This window comes from Mycteria americana, chromosome 1 (assembly GCF_035582795.1).
Source record: "Mycteria americana isolate JAX WOST 10 ecotype Jacksonville Zoo and Gardens chromosome 1, USCA_MyAme_1.0, whole genome shotgun sequence".
NCBI lineage: Eukaryota > Metazoa > Chordata > Aves > Ciconiiformes > Ciconiidae > Mycteria > Mycteria americana.
The window spans coordinates 187,761,197-187,780,803 of record NC_134365.1 but is presented as its reverse complement, the minus strand read 5'-3'; the positions used below and the strand labels follow the sequence as shown (position 1 = coordinate 187,780,803).

Below are 19,607 nucleotides of genomic sequence, written 5' to 3'. Positions count from 1 at the left end.
CACAGACGTTGCTTCCCAGTTGAGTCTTGCATCAGCCTGATTTCAATTCCCTTCAAGTACAGTCTCTGAAGCTCTCTGCCCACCACAAATCTTCATGCAGCGGCTTCTGTGAAGCCCCTGTTAGAACTCAGACTGTGTGTGCAGGAAAACTTGGTCAGGCTCTGCTACGTGGGCTTGAGAAAGCTGGAAGTCAGGGGAGAAAGGGAATTTCTGTTGGTTAAGGGAGATGCAGGTGGGATACTGTTTTCTACTTACATTTTGAGACACAAGTCTAATAGGGTCTTGTTTATGTCTAAGAAGGCTTTATATTTTCCTTGTGAGTCATCTTCTATATATATGTACCATATTAATTAGACATATAATTGAAGAATTCACAATAAAAAACAAAAGCTTTGTCATGCACAAATTTCTGGATTCTTTATTTGTAGAAAATGCAAAATTATATACTCCAAGTGAGTAGCAGTTCTTCCTTTTGGAAAAGTTCAATCCAATATTAAAACTCCAATATAAGTGTTATCATCTCCATTATAAACATTTTTTTGAACATAGGAAGAAATGCTCATGCTTAGTTTGTTTCATTAATGCTTTTCTATACCTGATTTCAGCACAGGGATTTGAGATCTGCTTTTAACTTGAAACCTTGAGGGGAGGGAATTTCAAAGCTCTCTTTTTTTTTTTTTTCAGGCCTTTGTCATTTCTAGGAGGAGGCAAAATATGTAGCTGTATTGGCTGAGGTGGAGTAATTTTCCCCATAGCAGCCCTCATAGTGCTGTGCTTTGTATTGGTAGCTAGAAAGGTGTTGATAACACACCAGTGTCTTGGCTACTGCTGAGCAGTGCTCGCACAGCATCGAGGCTGTCTCTCCAACATTCTCCCCTCACCAGTAGGCTGGGGGTGGGCAAGATCTTGGGAGGGGACGTAGCCAGGACAGCTGACCCAAGCTGACCAAAGGGATATTCCATACCATATGACGTCTGCTCAGCAATAAAAGCTAAGAGAAAAGAGGAGGAGGGGGGGCATTTGGTACTACGACGTTTGTCTTCTGGAGCAACTGCTACGTGTACTGAAGCCCTACTTCCTGGGAAGTGGCTGGACAGTGCCTGCTGATGGGAAGTAGAGAATAAATCTTTTGTTTTCCTTTGCTTCCGCACGCGGCCTTTGCTTTTGCTTTATTAAACTGCCTTTATCTTGACCCATGAGTTTTTTTCCATCTTATTTTCTCCCCGCCCTGTCCTGCTGAGGAGGGGAGTGATAGAGCGGCTTGGTAGGCACCTGGTGTCCAGCCAAGGTCAACCAACCACAGTAGCATGGACAATCTCAACATAATCAACATCTATTCTTTCTCTGTTTTATGCACAAATATAAACCTATCTTTTCTCTTGGTGTATAAATATACATACAAAAATGCAAGTTACCATGCTTTAGTAAGGCTGCCTTAACAAGGGATAAACACATAAGCACATACCTGTGCAGCTTGACTTAAATCAATGTCTCAGCCAGATCAGAAAGCAAAGTGCTCCAGTGGCTGCTGCTGCAAAGATACTTGCATAGCGTGAACGCTTCAGTTGATGGATGTAGTTTCATTTGCTTCACTAAACTTACACCACTTCCCACCAGTGAAGGATGGGGCTGGAAGAGCTCAGACCAGGTAGTGAAAAGCAAAGGCCAGCTCTGTCACAGAGCCCTCCCTGCCACCCATCATTAAAATCTCTAAAGCTAAACCTCCTGTGAGGTATTGCTGGAGATGAAGGATAGGCGAGACTAAAAGTAGCATCATTCACGCTCCTCCCCACTGCGTTTCTCTGCACAAAATACTTTTGTTGACCTGCCAAGACCTCTACGCTCTGAAGCATGAAATCCATGAACAGATCCCTCCGACACATCACAAAACCTTTATTAGTGTTTATCAGTGACACAGATTACAGGAACCAAAGGCAATTAAATAACATTTAAGTTGACCACAGACTCAAGAGATACAAGTCACATTTGGCAAGGCAAACTTCTCAGTACACTGGGTTGCTTATGTTATTATTACACCGTGAAAGAGGAATTTCCCTTACAAGGTTCTACATATTCAGGATATTATGATTAATTATTATTATTGTGTCTTTCAGACAGTTCCTTTGGCAAGAATTCCCATTTTTTAAGCTTTTATTATATAAAAATATAACCAATTTTCATTATGTACAAACATTACATTACACAATATACAGGTTAAAAACACTACAAAAAATGGCAGGCCATGGGTGAACCAAAACCAAAAAAAAGCCAATGTAGAAAACATGAAAAAAAATTTAAATACTGCACATTTCATAAAAATTACATTAACTACAAACAATTTTTTTTTGTTTGCAAATATCAAACAGTACTGACGTGATTGGAAATCTTTCCCAACAATTTCATTTTTAAGGCACATCTTGCATATTTACACGTACGACACCGGATCTGGTCAATAACTTAAAGGCTCTCGGGAGTGACCTAGTCGTGTGCGCGCAGGGACGTGTGTACTCAGGTGGGGAGCGTGTGGGGCTACACTTTCTCAGCTGTGTCAGTCTGGGGGCCCAGGTATCTAGTCGAGGGGGCTGGGTAGAGGGGCACCCCAATCTCCTGAAGGTCAGGGAGCCGTGCGGGGCGCGGCGGGGAGAGCAGCGTGATCGTCCGGTCAAAGTCCCTGTGCAGCACTTTCTCGTAGACGCTCTGAAGCCCCACTGTTTTGGGCAGCTGGGCTTGATAAAAGTTGTCCCTGCGAAGGGGATCCCTGGGCAAGGACGTGCTCTTGCAGAAGGTGGAGAGGGGTGCTGAAGGATGGGGAGAGGGGTGAGGGTTGGCTCGGCCGCAGGAGGGGCTCCAGCAGCGGTCTGAGTGGCCCAGGATCTTGCACTCGGCCGTACATGCCCACAGACCTAAAGGGAGAGAGAGAAGGAGAAACCTGTTGTTACTGCAGGAATAAATCCGCATAATTCATAATCCTCAGAGTTATCAGTCACGGGATGATTCAATGCACTGACAGTGGGAGTCGGGAGGCGATGCTCTACAGCACAACGAAAAAACACGCTTGGGAAGGTTATGTCGTTGTGCTAAGGACACTCCTCACAATCCTAACTTTAAGGGAAGCTTTTTGGGGTGGAAAAAACCCAATCCTACAGTACTTCCAGCATCTGCTAATTTGTGCTGGGTGCTCAGTGCAGAGAGGAACCAGCGTCTAGCAGCCTGCTGAGACGAGATGGGCAGTCTGAGTCACACAGCATCAGGCTTCCCCCTCCAGCTCCCCTGCCTCATTACTGTGCCCTGGGGATGGGTCCCTCCGTCCACCTCCCTGTCCACCCGTCCACCTCTCCAGAGGGGCCAGCTGGGAGCAGGGGCTGAGCCCTTACCATTCTGCATGTGTGTGATGAGATCTTTCTTCAGGGCATCTCCACTGATATCCGAGTCGCTGTCGTTAAAATCGCTGTCGCCTTTGCCACTGTCTTTGCCACTGAACTTCTCTGCCTCTCGGCCGGAGATGGTGTTGAACGAGTGCCCCTTCCAAATGGCCACGGGGGGAGCAGGCTCCTTGCCGTAGCTTGGAGTGGCAGCGAAACCCTGCTGGGGTGGAGTGGGGGATGAAAGGAGATGTGAGAGGGGACATAGTGAAGTGTAAATAGGCATCAGAACCGCATCTCTGCAATTCACATCCTCCGAGCCCCCCACCCCATCCTCTGACCCCCTTCCCCATGTCAGGATCTTACCTCCCCACTTGGTCCTCGGAGCCTCTTCTGGCCCTCGTAGAGGCAAGCGCTGTCGCTGCCGCTCTCAGTGGTGGAGATCTCTTCGGCAGCTGGAGAAGGGTCGGGGCTGGTGAAAGAGGTTTTGCTGGGAAAGGTTCGTACCTCAAACACATTCCCCCTCCGGCTGCTCTCCTCCTGCTGGCCCTTCTCCAGGTGGGAGATATCTATCTGCTCCTTCAAGGAAGAGTTGTTTTTGATCTCATTCCCCTTCTTACGCCTGTTGCAGGTGGTGGCGATGGTGATTATAGCCACCAGGAGGAGGGTGCAGCTGCCCGCCAGGACGATGATCACGATCAGAGGGATGTCCCACTGCAAAGCCTTTCCTTCCCAGGAGCTGGGCTTGGCTATCTCCTGGATACTGGAAGGAGCAGTGGCAGTCACCAGGAAGTTGACTGTGGCGGTCGTGGCCAGGGGGGGTCTGCCGTTGTCTGTCACAGTAAGGATGACCTTGAACAGCTGTCCCAGCTCTTCAGAGAGGTCACCCCTCAGCACAATGTCCCCAGTACTTGGGTTGATGGTGAAAAGGTCCTGCTGGGGCTCTTCCAGGAAGGCAAAGGTGAGCTCGGCATTGGCCCCATCATCTGCATCTCGAGCTTTGATCTGGGCCACCAGGGAGTCGCGGGAGGTCTTGCTGGACACGCTGATTTCCACCGTCCCGTTGGTGAGCACTGGGTGAATGATGACAGGAGGGTTGTCGTTCTGGTCCACCATCCTCACTTTGACAAGGGTGCTGCTGGAAAGCTGCGGGGAGCCTCCATCAGTGGCCTGGATCCTCAGGTCCAACTGCTTGAGGATCTCATAGTTGAACGTCCTGAGGGCATAGATGGCCCCGGTGGCGGGGTCCACGGAGACATAGGTGGAGATGGGGGCCCCCATGACCTGTGTCTCCAGGAGACGGTAGGTGACCTTACCATTGTGGCCCAGATCAGGGTCGCGGGCCACCACAGTGGTGATATAGGCACCTGGGGGGTTGTTCTCTGGCACAGCCACCTCATAGAGGGGCTTGGCGAAGAGTGGCGCATTGTCATTCTCATCGCTCACCCGCACTGTGTACTGGCGGACAGTCTTGAAGGGCGGCGAGCCCAGGTCCTCGGCCACCACGGTGAGGTTGTACTCGGGGATGCGCTCGCGGTCCAGTGCCGCTGTGGTGACGATCATGTAGCTGTCCTCATAGGCGCGCTGCAGGGCAAAGTGGTCATGGCCGCGGAGGCTGCAGCGCACCTGCCCATTGGCACCCGAGTCACGGTCTGAGGCACTGACGAGGGCCACAAAGCTCTCGCTGGCTGCCGCTTCGCTGACATAGGCCACACCAGCGGCGCTGGCGGCACCGCGGAGAGCACTGATGCTGATGCGCGGTGCGTTGTCGTTGACATCGGCGAGGCGCACGATGACGGTGCAGGTGGCGGCACGGGGACTGGCGCCACGGTCCTGGGCACGCACATCCAGCTCATAGGTGCGGGTGCGCTCGTAGTCCACGGCGGCCTCCAGCGTGAGGCGGCCCGAACGTGGGTCGAGGCGGAAGAGCCGCCGCGCCTCGGGGGGCACTTGGCTGCCGAAGGCGTAGACCACCTCGCCGTTGGGGCCCTCGTCGGGGTCGGCGGCATCCAGGTCGAGCAGCAGGGAGCCGGGTGGCGCGTCCTCGGGCAGCTCCACCGTGACCGAGCCCTGGGCAAAGGAAGGGCTGTTGTCGTTGGCATCGAGGACACGGACGTGCACGGTGGCTGTGCCCGAGCGTGCTGGGCTGCCACCATCCTTGGCCACCAGCTCCAGCGTGTAGGAGGGCTGGCGCTCACGGTCCAGCTCCTGGAGCAGCACCAGGTCGGCGCAGCGTGCCCCATCCGCCCGCGTCTGTGCCTCCACGCCAAAGTGGCTGTTGAGGGAGACCTGGAAGCTCTGGATGGAGTTGGAGCCCACATCCTCATCCACAGCCACCTCCAGCGGCAGGCGGGTGCCTGGTGCGGCACTCTCTGACACCTCCAGTGCCATCTGGGCACGGGGGAAGCGTGGCGCGTTGTCGTTGATGTCGCGCACCTCCAGCTCCACGTGCACCAGGCGGTAGCGCTCCCGCCAGCAGCTCACCACATCGAAGGCCAGGACGCACTGGGGGGCCTGCCCGCACAGCCGCTCCCGGTCCAGCCCCGCTTCACCGATGCTCAGCTGCCCGTCCTCCTCCCGCACCCGCACCAGCGAGCTGTTGCTGAACTGCCGCATCAGGCGGAAGCTCATCTCCCCCGGCGCCTTCACCGGCATCTCGTCGGCCAGCGTACCGATCACCGTGCCCGGCGCGCCCTCCTCGTCGGTGCGGTACCTCACCGTCTTGCAGCGGGACAGGGCCAGCAGGCAGGCGACGGCCAGCAGCCGCAGGGGGCTCATGGCACTTGCGCGGGGCTCAGCCCGACGGCGCGGTCCGGGCTGTCGGGGGGCGAGGACGATGCGCGGCACCCGGGGTGCGATGCGCGGTTCCCGCGGTGCGGCTCCGCGCACCCGCCAGCGCCGTCTGCGTCCTCCGCGCCTCCGCACCGCCTTTATAGACGGCGGTATGCAAATGAGCGGGCGGCGGAGCCAATGGGAGGCGGCGGGGCGCGGGCGGCCCCCCGGCGGTCCCCGGGGCGGGGCGGCTCCGGCAGCCGGCGGGAGCGGGCGCGGGCGCGGGCGCGGGGCGCTGGCCTTTGTGTCCCGCACCTCGCCGGGGTTTGGGGTTTTTCCCTTTTTCTCCGGCGTTGTTCCTTCCCCCCCTTCGCCTTCTGTCTTTTTTCCCCTCTTTCTTTCTTTCTTTCCTCCCCCTCCCGTGTTTTCTCTCTCTCCGGAGGCGCGGCAGCGGAGCTGGCGCGGGGAGCGCGGAGCGTAAAACGCGCGGCGGGGTTTGTTATTGTGCCGCAGGTCGGACGGGTGCCGTGTCGTGGCACGCCGTGTCGTGGCACGCCGTGTCGTGTCGCGGCATGTCGTGCCGCGGCATGTCGTGCCGTGTCGCGGCGTGCCGCGTGGGCGCGGGTGGGGGCGCGGGCGCGGGGCGGCGGCGGGCGCGGATTAAGCGGGGTGCGGGGGGGCTGGCGGCATTCAGCTGCGCGGCCGGAGCGGTGTGTTCCTCGCGTGAGAGCCTGTGATCAGCGCCGTAAGTCGCCTTTCAGGAGGTGTCCCCGCATGCTTTAGTATGCATGTCACCGCCCGGGTTTCTTAAGCCTGGGGCACTAGCAGGCGAGGAAAAAAAAAAAAAAAAAGAAAGAAAGAAAAAAGTTCCAAATAGGATTTAGCATAAGCTCGAGGAGATTTGGAAAGGTTTCAAAGATCAGGCTGTATCAAAGGCTTATGAAGCCCTCGTTAGCTGTAGAAATATAATAGCGTGGCAGGCTATCCCATTCGAGGAACCAATGTCTGTATTATTTCACTATGACAGGCTAAGGGGAGAGAAAGTTGAACAGTTTCCACAGAGGAGTTGGACTAAGTTGAATATAATGAGCAAACGCCACATGTATCCATTATGTCCCTCTATTCATTCCCAATCACTGCCATAACTCTTTGACTAAACGATGATGAGCGCTGAATTACACACAATGCCCTGCTCATATTAAAATACATTTAAGACCTATCCCTCCTGGTGCCCTGTTACGCCTATTCACAGGATTTTCTTTTTGTCCTAATAGGGTCTCTCTGGGAAGCAACACCAGTCTCGTTCCAGAAGAACAAAATAACAGCATGAGGCTGAAACCTGGCACGAACCGGGGGGAACGAAACCATCTGCCCCGCAAGGCACCAAGGCCCCGCGCGGAGCCCGGCGCAGCCTCCGGCCCCACGGTGCCTGGGCGGCCACGGGGAGGGCGGCTGCCGGGGAGGGAAGCTGGGGGTCCCGACGGGCGGGCGGCTCTCTGGGAAGCTGCATGCCCTTCCTTCCCTCCTTCCCTCTTCCTTCCTTCTTTTCCTTCCTCCTTTCCCTTCTTCCCTCTTCCCTCTCCTTCTTTCCTCCCTCCCTCCCTCCCTTCCTTCCTTCCTTTCTTCCTTCCTTCTTTTCCTTCCTCCTTTCCCTTCTTCCCTCTTCCCTCTCCTTCTTTCCTCCCTCCCTCCCTCCCTTCCTTCCTTCCTTCCTTCCTTCCTTCCTTCCTTCCTTCCTTCCTTCCTTCCTTCTTTCCTTCTTTCCTCCCTTCCTCCCTGCCTTCCTTCATCTCTTCCTTCCTTCCTTCCTTCCTTCCTTCCTTCCTTCCTTCCTTCCTTCCTTCCTTCCTTCCTTCCTTTCTTCCTTCCTTCCTTCCTTCCTTCCTTCCTTCCTTCCTTCCTTCCTTCCTTCCTTCCTTCCTTCTTTCCTTTCTTCCTTCCTTCCTCCCTCCCTTCCTTCCTTCTTTTCTTCCTTCTTCCTCCCTCCCTCCCTCCCTCCCTCCCTCTCTTCCTCCCTTCCTTCCTTCCTCCCTTCCTCCCTTCTTCTCTTTCGTCTTTCCTTTCCTCCTTCCTCTCCCTCTTTCCTTTTGTCTTTCCTTTCTCTCTTTCCTCTCCCTCTTTCTTTTCCTCCTCCTTCATTTCCCTCTTTCCTTTCCTCCTTCCTTTCCCTCTTTCCTTGCCTCCTTTCCCTCTTCCTTCCTTCCTTCCTTCCTTCCTTCCTTCCTTCCTTCCTTCCTTCCTTCCTTCCTTCCTTCCTTCCTTCCTTCCTTCCTTCCCTCCTTCCCTTTCCTCCTTCCCTCTTTCCACGTGTCAGGGAACCTAAGAGATGCCTTTTAAAGGAAGAGGGGGGACAAACTGAATGCCCCCCCGCCCCGGTTTCCTTTGGAAACCTCGGACAGAAGCGCTCCGCTCCGCTCCGCTCTGCGCACGAAGCGATGTCGCATCCCGGGGGGCTCCGTCCCCGGCTCCGTGCGGGGCCGCCCCTCTCAGCAGCGGCACCCCGGAGCTGCGCGGGGCGCTGCGCGGGGCGTTGCGCGGGGCGTTGCGCGGGGCTTTGCGCGGGGCGGCACGCGAGCGGGGGCCGGCGGGCTGCCCGCAGCGCCGGCTTATGGAAATGGGATTTAAATCGCGCCTCAGCGCTGACTGCGGGGACGCGGGGAGGGGGGCACGCCGGGCCGCCAACAAAAGCTCCCCAAACGCCTGGGTTTCACACCAAAAGCCGCCGCGCAGCTCTTCTCTCCCGCCCGCGGCAGCTCCGCAGCCGGCTGTCTGCCGGGGCGGGGAGCGGCCGGGCCGGGCCGGGCCGGGGTTCGGGGTCCGGGGTGCGGGGGCGGCGGGCTGCGCGCCTGGGAACGGGGCTGCCGGCCGGGAGCGGGCAGCGGGCAGCGGGGCGGCCCCTCGTGTGTAACAGGATTATCTTTGCCATTTCAAGTTCCATACAGCATGTAATTTATTTTTAATTAGGATTAGATCGGGCAGGGAAGGAGACCAGACCTTCCCCCCTCCACCTCCCCCTCCCCGCAAAGGCATGGCTATTCCACGAGGAGCTCTTATTCTTTATAAGAAAATCAATCAATCGATAAACCAGGACCTGCGTTCACCTCCCACGCACTTTGCGGGAGAAAAGCGTGCAAAGGGCTGTATTTTCAATGTGTGCTCAAGTATCTGCATCAGAAGGGGCTTGGAAATCCTTCCCCCTTCCCATTCACCCGGTCCCCATCTCACGCACTTTCGATCCAAACCCGTTCTTAAGAGGGTCCCAGTGGGGTCTTGCTCCTCTTGCCTTTTTTTTAGAGGGCAAATGGACTTTCTGCCTGTCTGGGTTATTCTTTTTCCACAGTCGTGACTTTGATTTAAAAAAAAAATACATAGCAGTCACTCCGCTGGAGCAAAGCCTTCTCCCCAATAGTTTGGATAGAGTCCATTACAGAAATGTTCTGAAAGGCTAGTGAAGAATCCCGTTTTACAGCTCAAAAATAAACATACGGATCAGCTGCATTAAAAGCACTTCTTTGAAATATTGTGGTTAAACAGCCCAGATTGGTTGATTGCTCCATGCGGGGACATATGTTCTTGCAAACTGTGCGTATTGTTACTAATGGGGATTCTCACACCACAGCCCTTCCTTTGAATCTGAGGCACTGGTGGTTTCTCCGGAGCAGTTGCAAGGTTGTTTTAATAATTTACCAGCTCTCTTGCACTTAGTGTTGTTGCGGAGACTCAGAGCCTGCTAAGGAGGAGGCGTTTCGCAGTGTCCGGAGGTCTGATCTCTGCTGCCAAGCTCCTTCCCGTTCCTCTTAGACACAGAAATCAAAGCTGCTCTGAGAGGTGGGTGTCAGGCAAAGGAAAGAGCAAGACTCCCCCACCCATCCCTGTGAACCCGAATCCCTGGGCAATGTGTTGCTTCCAAGGAGTGAAAGCACTCCTAGACCACCAGCCTGATGCCAACAGCAACCAAGTTGGTGATGGCCAGCAAATCAGGTACCTTTTTTTTAGCTTTAAATTTACTTTTTCCCCTGGTTCTGATCCAGCTCTTCGCAATACAGTTTGTGGGTGCTCTTCCCCTCTCCCAGGATAGTTATTGGCTTACTGAGGGTGACAAAAAACCAGGATCTCCTCCTCCTCTTCTCTTCACTCCTCCAGCTGAGCACAGGCATTTACGGCTCTGGCCCTTTTCACCATCACCTACAGCACAATGAGTTTGCATATGTCCCAAGGTGTCGGTGTCCCCGGTGCAACAGGGTAAGACTTTCCTCCTCTCAGCAGGTGCCTGGGATTCTCTCCAGGGATCTCTGTCGATGGAGGTAATGTGACACGTAGGAGGTGTCACATTTTGGGCTGCGAGAGAAGGTAAGACTCCCATAGAGATCCAGCCCAGTACCTCAGGACCGCATAGACCTTGAGGGAGGATGTGCAGCTTAACACACGCACGGGGCAGTGGAAGCAAGCCAGGCTTTAAGAAGAGGTGGCTGTGTTATATGTGCTTCCCCTTTCCCAGGAGATCTTAGGGGCACCAAGCCCTGGCTGTTGAACGTCCCCCTCTCCCCTTGGTCCCGGTTCATCTCAACATATGCTGCATGGTGACTGCATGGCCTCAGGGTGGTGGGGTGGGATCCCCTTGCAGCACAAGCCCTAGGGTGGTACGACTTTGCCGGGGCTTTGCTGAGCCTGGCAGGGAGAAGCCAGGCTATCTGGGCATGGTCTCCAGCTGGTCCTGCTCACCCACATACCCAGAGGGTGCAGCCGAGTTCTCTCCACCCGTGAAGCTGGGATGCAACATGTCCTCCCACCCCTCGCCTCTGAGCCTGCAGAGGGGTGGCACGACCTCCCTCCCTGGAAACCCGTCTCTACGCTCAGCCCCTGCCTCTTTCTTCTTGGGCATCCTGGCGGGCTCGGCTGCCTTGGAGTGATCTACAAAAACAAAGGAATTCCTTCTGCTTCAAGGCCTAAACAATTCCCCCTGTTTAATCATTTCTGCCGCAACCAAGGAAGTGTGGGTTAACCTGTCAAGCTCCACAAGCCTGGGCTGACCAAAAACCCTGGAAAACAAAAGAGTGGAACGAAGCGGCAAAGGGTTTTGTTGTTCTATGACTGTTTGTGTTGGAGGGTAGCACGCGGCATTGTGCTTCTGTCTCCGGCCATGCAGGCTATAGAAGAGAGAGGCTGTGATCCTTCCCGTGAGCTGCGGGTTGGTACCAGGGTTATAAATCATGCCGATAATTTGTTTGTTATATTTGCTCCAAATGCTTCCCTGCCTGTATCTCCCCTCTGTGAAATGTGAGTTAGAAGAAAGAGTTTGTTTTGCAGAAGAAAGAAATCGCATGCCCATACCCCCCACCCGGCAAGCAGTTTTGATTCCACAGGGAATTTATTTTTTAATTGGATTAATTTCTAGCCTCTCCTGCAGTAGCAGCTGGGGTCTTTGATTCAAGAGGTTAAAACAAAGGGGCGTGAAACAAAAGACCAGTTCTTCGCATTCCCCACACAGCGTGGGCCTTGTGCGCGCTGCCTGGAGGTATCCCTGGAGCAGCACATTCCTAAAGGTCCCCCCATGTGGCCCTCAGCCAGGGTCTACTGCGGGCTTTTTGGGGTGCTCCCTAGTGTGGCTTGACTGCAAGGTGGCTAGATGTGAGTTTTTCCCTCCTATCCCACAACCCAGCTTGTGGTTCCACATAACCTTACCCCTTGGTGTCCCTCCCCTCTTCTGCCCCCCCTTTTCCAGCTCTCTTTACCCTCTACCTTTTCTGCCCCAGAAGAGATAGATGAGGCTTTTCAGCTGTTAAACCACTAGGCAGGTGCCCAGGTTCGGTTCTCGTCTCTGTCATCTGGAGCAAGCTAATGAGGCTCAGCCCCACCAAGGTCTGGGGTGTTTAGGTGCTCAACTGCCATTGAATGCGATGGGAATTGGACATATTTTAGCTGGGATGAGAGCTTGGGGCTCTCTCAGACTCAGCCCCTCATGTCCACAGAGCACTTCTGTACCTCACAGCGGTGTTGTGAAGACAAATGCCCTGCAGACTGCAGGTGTGTTGGACAGATGACAGCCCAACTCCTTCTGTTTGCCCACCGTCGGGACCGTTAGGAGATCAGACATGCCCTTAGAAGGAACAACCTTTATTACGCAGGTCCTTTCTGGCTATTTTGCCTTGGTGCCTTTGGTTTTAGAGGGTGCAGGCAAGTGAGTAGTTATTCATGCCAGGCTCCAATGTAGACCTGAAGAAATGCCTACCCCCTCCACAGCTTGGGGTCTGGGCAGATCGCTGGGATGTTAAAGAGGGGAGCTGCATGGCTTCTCTGCCTGGCTGTTGTGAATTGGTGCTCCCCCTCCGTGGCTGCTGCCGTACACCTGGCTGGGATGTCTTTCATACCACTTTTGAAGGTGTCTGGGCTGGTATATTTGGCTTTCCTCCAGCAGCTCCTTGTTTCCTCCTGGGCCTCGTTCACACTCTCCTCCTTGAAGGACTGTTTGGGATTTCAGACTCTTACGAATGATGAATGGGCAGAAGAAATCCACCTTGCAGCTACCATGAAGATGTACATTCCTCTGCGAATACTTACGTGTGGCGGTTGTGATGGACTCCACTGATTTCTCTGAGAGGCAGCTCCCTCGCTATTTGGCATGCAAGGTCCCTTTCTGAATGTCCTTCTGCTGCCCCTGGCCACCCAGTGCCACCCACCCAGTGCCGCACTAAACAAGCACGGCCACGTCAAGCCTCCGGCTCTGCCTCCTACTGTTTCTGAAGTCCTTCCCTTCATGTCCTCATATAAGCACAAGGATAGTTCCATACATGCCAATATATTGTTACTATGCCAATAAAAATATCCTCCCCATTTCTCTGCTGTCTCTGTATTTTCAGTCTTACCCTGCACATGTGATTTCTTGCCCCCCCCCCCCCCCCCCCCCCCCCAATACATCCACGGGGCAGGAGGGGACACTGGGAAGTGATCCTCGTTGAGGTCCTGGAAAGAGAGAAGTTGCATTAGTGTGATGCCATGCTCAAGCTAATTAGCCCAGCGTCACCGTGGGGTTAATGAGCTTGGGCACAGCGCCACAGCCTCTGATTCCTGGGCTGGGGGGGCTTTGCAGGTTCGTGCCCCAAACTGCTCCCGGTTGTTTCCTGGAGGATTACGGTGAGGAGCGGCATGGAGGAAAGATGCGATGGAGAGGCAGGGACTCAGCCTTGTGCTGCGAGTCGGAGGAGAGTCCCTTCCTCCATCTCGCCTCTCCTTCTCCCCCCTCTTCCCCCCCTCGTCCTCCATCTTAATCGCGCCTCAGCTTGCAAAGTCAGAGCCCCCCAGCTGTGAAGGACTAAGTCTCTTCTTCTCCCAACCTCCTGAGCGGCAGCAGGCTGCGAGCAAGAGTGTGCCTGGTGTCACTTCTGTTGAAGAGGCTGTGAGAGCAGGGGAAGAGCCCAGACGCAGGCGGCTGCCGCGCTTGGCCGCCTGCCAGGGCAGGAACGCTATTCACTGCCGGGCAGCGGGCAAGCATCCTCCCTCAGCCCGCCGCCTCCAGGGGCCAGGAGTCTGCCCAGCCCGAGGTTTTATTTCGGCATGGCGACGAGCCCCCCGGGACTGAAGGCAGCGGGGGGGAGCGATGGTGAGTTCCATTAGGCCGCTCTTCTTCATCCCCAGTTTGGGATCATCTCCCTTTCCTATCTGCAGGTGGGGCTCAGAGTTAAACATCCCTCTCTGTCTCCAGCTTTAACCTGCTGGGTTTCTTATAAGGACCTATTTTAGCTTCGATAACTGCCAGCGTGTTGCTGCCTGACGTGCAGCCGGCTCCGGGCAGAGCAAGGCAGGGAAATGGCCCGCAACAGTAAAGAGGAGGATGGAGAGCAAACACGTCCCGTTACAAGAAATTTGGAAAGGCTTTAGATATTCGTACCGAGTCGATGAGAAGTAAACTTTTCAGAAGCTTAGGGACTAGTGGAAATTTTGTTCCTAAATCATTTAGGTACTCTTGAGTATTTCACCCAGGATTTTTGCTTTAAGGTTTTCTAGTACTGCATTTTGCCGCATTTCATGAGTTTGGGGAGTTGCTCAGAATTAGATCACACTGCTTTACGAGGCCACAGGAAGACTTCTCCCTCCTTTTTTTTTTGTCCGAACCTGCCATTCTTTGACCTCCGCAGGACTTTGACCTCCAGAGCTACAAAATGTTCCTGTACTTGCCGCCTGTCTTTCATGCATGGCGTTTGCTCATTCTCTGCATACGCTTGGCGGAAGGGGTCTAGCTGAGGAGGCACAATGCTGGCTCTGGGTGACGTGACCTGGGACTGGAGCTGGTGGCAGAGTGGAGAGGAGCAGAGCTGTTTGCCATGGCTGAGGGACACATCCCCACTGTAGTCCAGAGCATCGTCTTTGCCCGTGTTTAGGAGATAGCCAGCCAGTCCCCAAATGTCACCCGTTCCCTCCGGCACCTGTAAATGTGCACCACAGCAGGATGAGGAGGTGATTTGGAAACCACTGCAGTCTCTACGGCTACATCTATAACACTGAATAAAACGCTCCATACACTGGCTCTGCTTAGTTTACTTCTGCAGACATAGCCTATGATGATATGGCCCCTTTCCAATTTGGGGGGAATTGGAACCTGTTTGCCTTTTCAAGTTTAACCGTCAGGTGCACACACTTACTTAATTCACTTTAAAAAGAGGTGCACAATTTTACATGCCACCCAGTATCTGTGGTTTTTGCATCTGGAAGTACAGACACCAGCACATATTTCACACGTGATCCCCAGGAAAAAAAATTCATCTGGCCCCAGAATACTGTTCTGAAAAGTTAAATAAATTGTCGCTTTTTAAGTGCTGTAATAAATGTGTGGAATGATCTCACGAAAAAGCTTAAGGCTTAGAGAATAGGTGCTAAAGAAATGCATCAAATTAGACCAAAAAAGAAGCATAAAATCTATGTTATCCCAAAAAATAAGGGCTGACGCCTCAAGTGACTTTTCTGTTTGCTGCCGTACTAAACACCAAAGTCATGTTTCTGCCTAAAAGAATTTGCATCTCTGCAGCGAGCAGATCGGAAAGCTTTGTTGTGCGGGAGAGGTATGGGGTGGTGGGTGAGAGGTAGAAAATGGTGCAGTCAGGCACAGTTCGTAAGCGAAGGGTCACAGATGGGTGAAGCCTCGCAGAAGTTAAAACTGACAAACAAGCATTTGGAGATGCTCCTGGAGCATCCTGAACACTTGGAACTGGAAAGGTTTGAGTTTGCCTCAGCAGCATTATGTATGTGTATGTATGTGTTATATATTATAATGAATATGATAATTATAGGAGATAATTTATAATATATGTGTATTATATATGAATGCCTCCTCAGTAGGCTAAAACAATGCCATGAGAGTCTAAAGAAATGTGAAATCTAATTACTGTAGCTGTGTAAGTGAAGTAATGAGGAGCTTGAGAGTGTGACTGATAAGCAATTAGATACTAGACTAATGAGCAAGCTGTCTACAGTCCATCAAAAGAGTAAGGGAGGCTTGTGCAAGACACCCCTGGCATTGCAAAGAGGAAGAGATACCGTATCCAAATGCAGCTTTCCCAGATACATAACACAACATGAACACATGATGCTCTCTAATGACTGGAGACTGTGTGCTCAGCTCAGGCATAAAGTCATTAACCAGTTAAAAAACATGTGGCAGATCCACAGGAGATAAGGGCAGCAAAAATTACAAAATATAAGGAACTGCAAGTATGTATAGGAGAGCTGCAGCTTGGATTGAAGGCGCTGGATTAGTGACTCCCCAGTACTGGGTTTGCTGTGCTATCTTACCCTGGGGAAAGCAGCCAGGGTGAGAAATCGGTGTTGGGCTGGCTTGTATGGGTGGCGATGTGAGTCTGGTCCTGGCAGAGCTGGGCTGGGAAGGGGCAGCGGAGATCTGGGCAAGGGGAGCAGGGGCAGAGGGAGCGGATGCGCGGGGGAAAGGCACCCAGGGCTCTCTGTGTCCTATGGGGAGGCCTGTAATAATAATACTTACATTGTATAGAAGACTGTCTCCAGGAGCTTATTCTTCAGCAAGCATTAACTGTTTAAGCTGAAATTTTCCATGCTGGGTGTCCGCTTCAGGCTGTTGGTTCTTTCGAAGAGAAAGTTTCAGCTGAAGCAGTTCGGCTATCTCCAGAAAGGAGGCTAGGATAAATTTATCCTCGGCTTTTTTTATGGTTGTTTTGCCTGTGGGATAAATATCCAGGCTCTCTTCTTTTTCTTTTCTGGTTTGTTTGCTTTTTTTTAAAAAAACCATGGAGTTTTCATGGTTTCATTTGAGGACTTGAAATTTTGCAAGAAGATGCCCTGCTAAAGCAGGCAAGTGAGTTGTGCCATTTTTATGAGCATTCAACCAAGCTGGGCCATACATTTGAAACAGTGCAGCCTGCAGGCGTTAAGTAGAGTAGAGATTAAGCAGGTAAATCCCCCCGAAGTTCTACCTGCAGTGAGTACACCATGACCTTAGCTGGGACTGTTTTTTGTTTTAAGTACAGAGCTGGGCAGATCCAGAGGCCTGAAAGCGGTCTGCATCTCTCTGTGGTCTCAGGCAGGTGGAGAAGGAAACTGCTGGGTTTGAATGAAGCCGAGATGAAGGTTTGGGGTGAGAAAAGTCAGAAGAGTCTGTTCCAATCATAGCACCTTTTTTCCTGGTCTGCCACAAACTTGGATTGCTATTCCGGGTATTTGCAAGACAGAGCCAACTATTCCTCTCCTATCAGGAAACAGTTGTCAGAACTCACTAGCAAAACATCCCTTACCCCCTTGATTTCAAGAAAGGTTGGCCATGGTAGCCCAACGCTGGTCTTGGCTCTGTGCTTCCTCAAACGGGGCACGGTCTGTGCGATGGACCTAAGGCTTGCAACTCTGGGGATGACTGCCGGAGAGCTGGCCGTGAAGTTATGCTTTTCCAGTATCTGTACCTTAAAGTCTAGGGAGATACACATAGACCATCACGGAGTTTGCAATGTCAGGCCCTCCAGAGTGAGGGGAAAGCAGGCCTTGAGTGTTTCAGCTTAGCTGTGCAAAATTAGCGGATATTAATCTACTAACCTGCATCCCTTTGTGTCTCAGCTCACCAGCTGTAACGCAGAGTTAATGATACACCCTCCTTCCACGGGTTCATTACGGAAATAAGATAATTAACATCTGTGAATCACTCTAATTTAAGAGTGGGGAAGGCCAAAGAAAAGTCTATGAGAAAATTATCGCTTCCATCCCGAGCAGGACGTGAGTGCTGTGAGGAAACTGCAGCGTGAAGCAAGGACCCAGAACATGCCACTGAAGGGAATGAGGGCTCTCCGGTCTATGGAGCAGAGCAGGAGGCCGGTGGAGAAATAACACTTCACTGTGCAAATAAGGATTGTATCACAGCGTGACTGGGGCTGCAAAGACCACCTTAGGCCCCATATTTTCTAGTTTAAGTGACTGACTTTGCAGTCTTACTAACGTACTTCCAATGCAGTTCTCTTGGGTGTCATAGCCATTGAAATATATAGGTCTGTGGAGGGAAAACCCTGTCCTGTATGCCCTGTAATCACGCAAGTTGCCTGTGGCGTGATGGGGGTTTAGATCAGTGATTGCTCATTAAGCAACAAACTTTGGTTGCCCAGGTGGTGACTTCTTTGTTCACTGTCCTCCAGGTACGCAGTGACCTTCTCGGCTTCCTTTTCCCTGCAGCCATAAACCTTCTCCGCTCTTCCCTCGGTGAGGAACGAACTGCTGCATGGGGCTCCCTGGTGTTGCTGCCTCAGGAATACGGTGTTTGAGAATAAATAGCACCAAAGCATTATAGGGGGCTGCAGCTTTCTGAGGAGGAAAACGGGCTTCTAAGGCAGTCAAAGGCTGAAGACCCAGGTGATCCTTGAGGCTGTGAGGAACTCATTTTGGGCAGCCTGTGAGGAACTCATTTTGGGCAGCCAAAAATGATGCTCAAGCATAGTTTGTTTAAGGTGTGCCTCGTGAGTTTGAAGATCTAGGTTATACTGCCATGCCATGGCCTCTCTGTGTGTTCTTGGGTGAAACAGTTCCTTGTCTTACAGTTGAAATAATACTCCATAGAGGGCAGTCTATGGTTAGGTCCCTTGGAAATGCTGCAGTGAAAAAAAATCGAAGCTACTGATTTTATTTTTCTAAAACCCTTCCGGATACCTAAAGTCTCACTACTGATGGGAATTTCATCCAGAATGACTCTTTTGGGGAGGATGGGGGTGGGCAAAGAGGGCTGTGGGGTTTTAACCTGTTGGGGAAGCTGAAGGTCTGTCCCCATGGGACATCAGGGCTGTCAGTGGTGTGGCAGATATGAGTGGCAGGGATGGAGGCCGGTAGGACTGTCTGTATAGGGAGAACATATTGGGGAAATGGTGGGGTGGGAAAACTTGGGGTGAGAGAGCAAAGGTGGGAGAGGGGGACAAGGTGGGGGGACTGGGTGGTGAAGGGAGTTGGTGGGAGGATTTGAAAGGGAAAGAATCAGGGAGAAATGTGGGTAGACCCTAGAGGGAGGAAAGGGGGTTGTGAGACGGAAAGTCTGGGGTGCAGGGTTGGGGAGTGTTAGGTTGGGGTTGAGGAAGCCAGGGGAGCTGAGGGCTTGGGGGGAAGGTGATGGGGGACACATGGTGGGAATCCTGGGGTTCCAGAGGCTTTGGGGCCAGCAGCTGGAGTGGGGGAGGCTGGGAGCTGTGGTCTGGGAGTAGCTGGGGAATTTGACCTCTGAGATGGTTTAAGAGGTCTGGGTCAGCAGAGGTTGGGTACGGGTACTCTGTGGGAAGCTGAGGGACATGGAGCGGGAAGGGCTGAGGGAAAGGGGCTTTGCTTTTAGAGGGTAGCAAGGGCATATGTAGAGCTGAGTTTCTGGAAGAGGAGGGATTTTGGGGTGGCCACCAATAAGCATCGTAGTGTCCTGGGGTGCAGGCAAGGTCATAAGCTGGGGACTGCTCCCAGAAGGCTATCACATGCCTTTTTGCTGTCAAAAATATGGTAATCCTAACCATGCTGGGAGCTTCATCCGTGCATGCATCATGCAGCTGGAGTCTCATGTTTGCTATATCACCTGCACAAATCAATTACCATTAAGTGGGGAACAGACCTGTCTGGATGTGTCCACGCCTCGAGCGAGTCACCTGGCGATCCTATTAATATAACAAATTCTCACCTTCTCTCTCTGCTCCCCCTTTTGTGGCTTATCCCACTTTCTTTTCACCTCTCAGACAGTGCACTCCTGTCTTTCCAGTCGCTCCACAGTGTGTCTAGCTTGCTCTCAGAGAGTAACCCTGCAAAAAGCAATAGATACCCTTACAAACGTGTACCACAGCACAAAGCATTTAACGGAGAGCTCTCTTACGCCGCACAATGTGTTGTTTAGGGGCATGGTGTCAGGACATGGGGAATGGTTGCAGGATGGCTCTCAAAAGCATTTAGAGCTGCACATAGGCAAGCTCAAACCGTGCATAGCACGTTGGCTGCCATCCTGTGTTGAAGCAC

The 19,607-nt window shown here is 52.7% G+C and overlaps 1 protein-coding gene across 2 annotated transcripts; it reads right to left on the bottom strand.

The window, feature by feature from the left end:
* Positions 1–2,281: 2,281 nt before the first annotated feature.
* Positions 2,282–6,199, bottom strand: PCDH8 (protocadherin 8). 2 transcript variants are annotated; one of them, XM_075491981.1, is made up of 3 exons: positions 3,729–6,199; positions 3,375–3,585; positions 2,282–2,903 (listed from the first exon to the last, which is right to left on the bottom strand). In XM_075491981.1, the coding sequence occupies exons 1-3, from the start codon at positions 6,138–6,140 to the stop codon at positions 2,530–2,532; spliced, it is 2,997 nt and encodes a 998-aa protein (XP_075348096.1). In that variant the 5' UTR covers positions 6,141–6,199; the 3' UTR covers positions 2,282–2,529. The 2 variants fall into 2 exon arrangements, with proteins under 2 accessions (XP_075348096.1, XP_075348097.1); XM_075491982.1 differs by having other exon boundaries at positions 3,375–3,582.
* Positions 6,200–19,607: the final 13,408 nt, after the last annotated feature.

What these genes read in the sequence shown, in the direction of transcription:
- PCDH8 (XM_075491981.1), bottom strand. Translation starts at nt 6,140, where the DNA reads ATGAGCCCCCTGCGGCTGCTGGCCGTCGCCTGCCTGCTGGCCCTGTCC. An exon ending in TCCGAGGACCAAGTGGGGAG is followed by an intron (nt 3,586 to 3,728) that starts GTAAGATCCTGA and finishes ACTCCACCCCAG; the next exon opens with CAGGGTTTCGCTGCCACTCC. An exon ending in CATCACACACATGCAGAATG is followed by an intron (nt 2,904 to 3,374) that starts GTAAGGGCTCAG and finishes CTCTCCCTTTAG; the next exon opens with GTCTGTGGGCATGTACGGCC.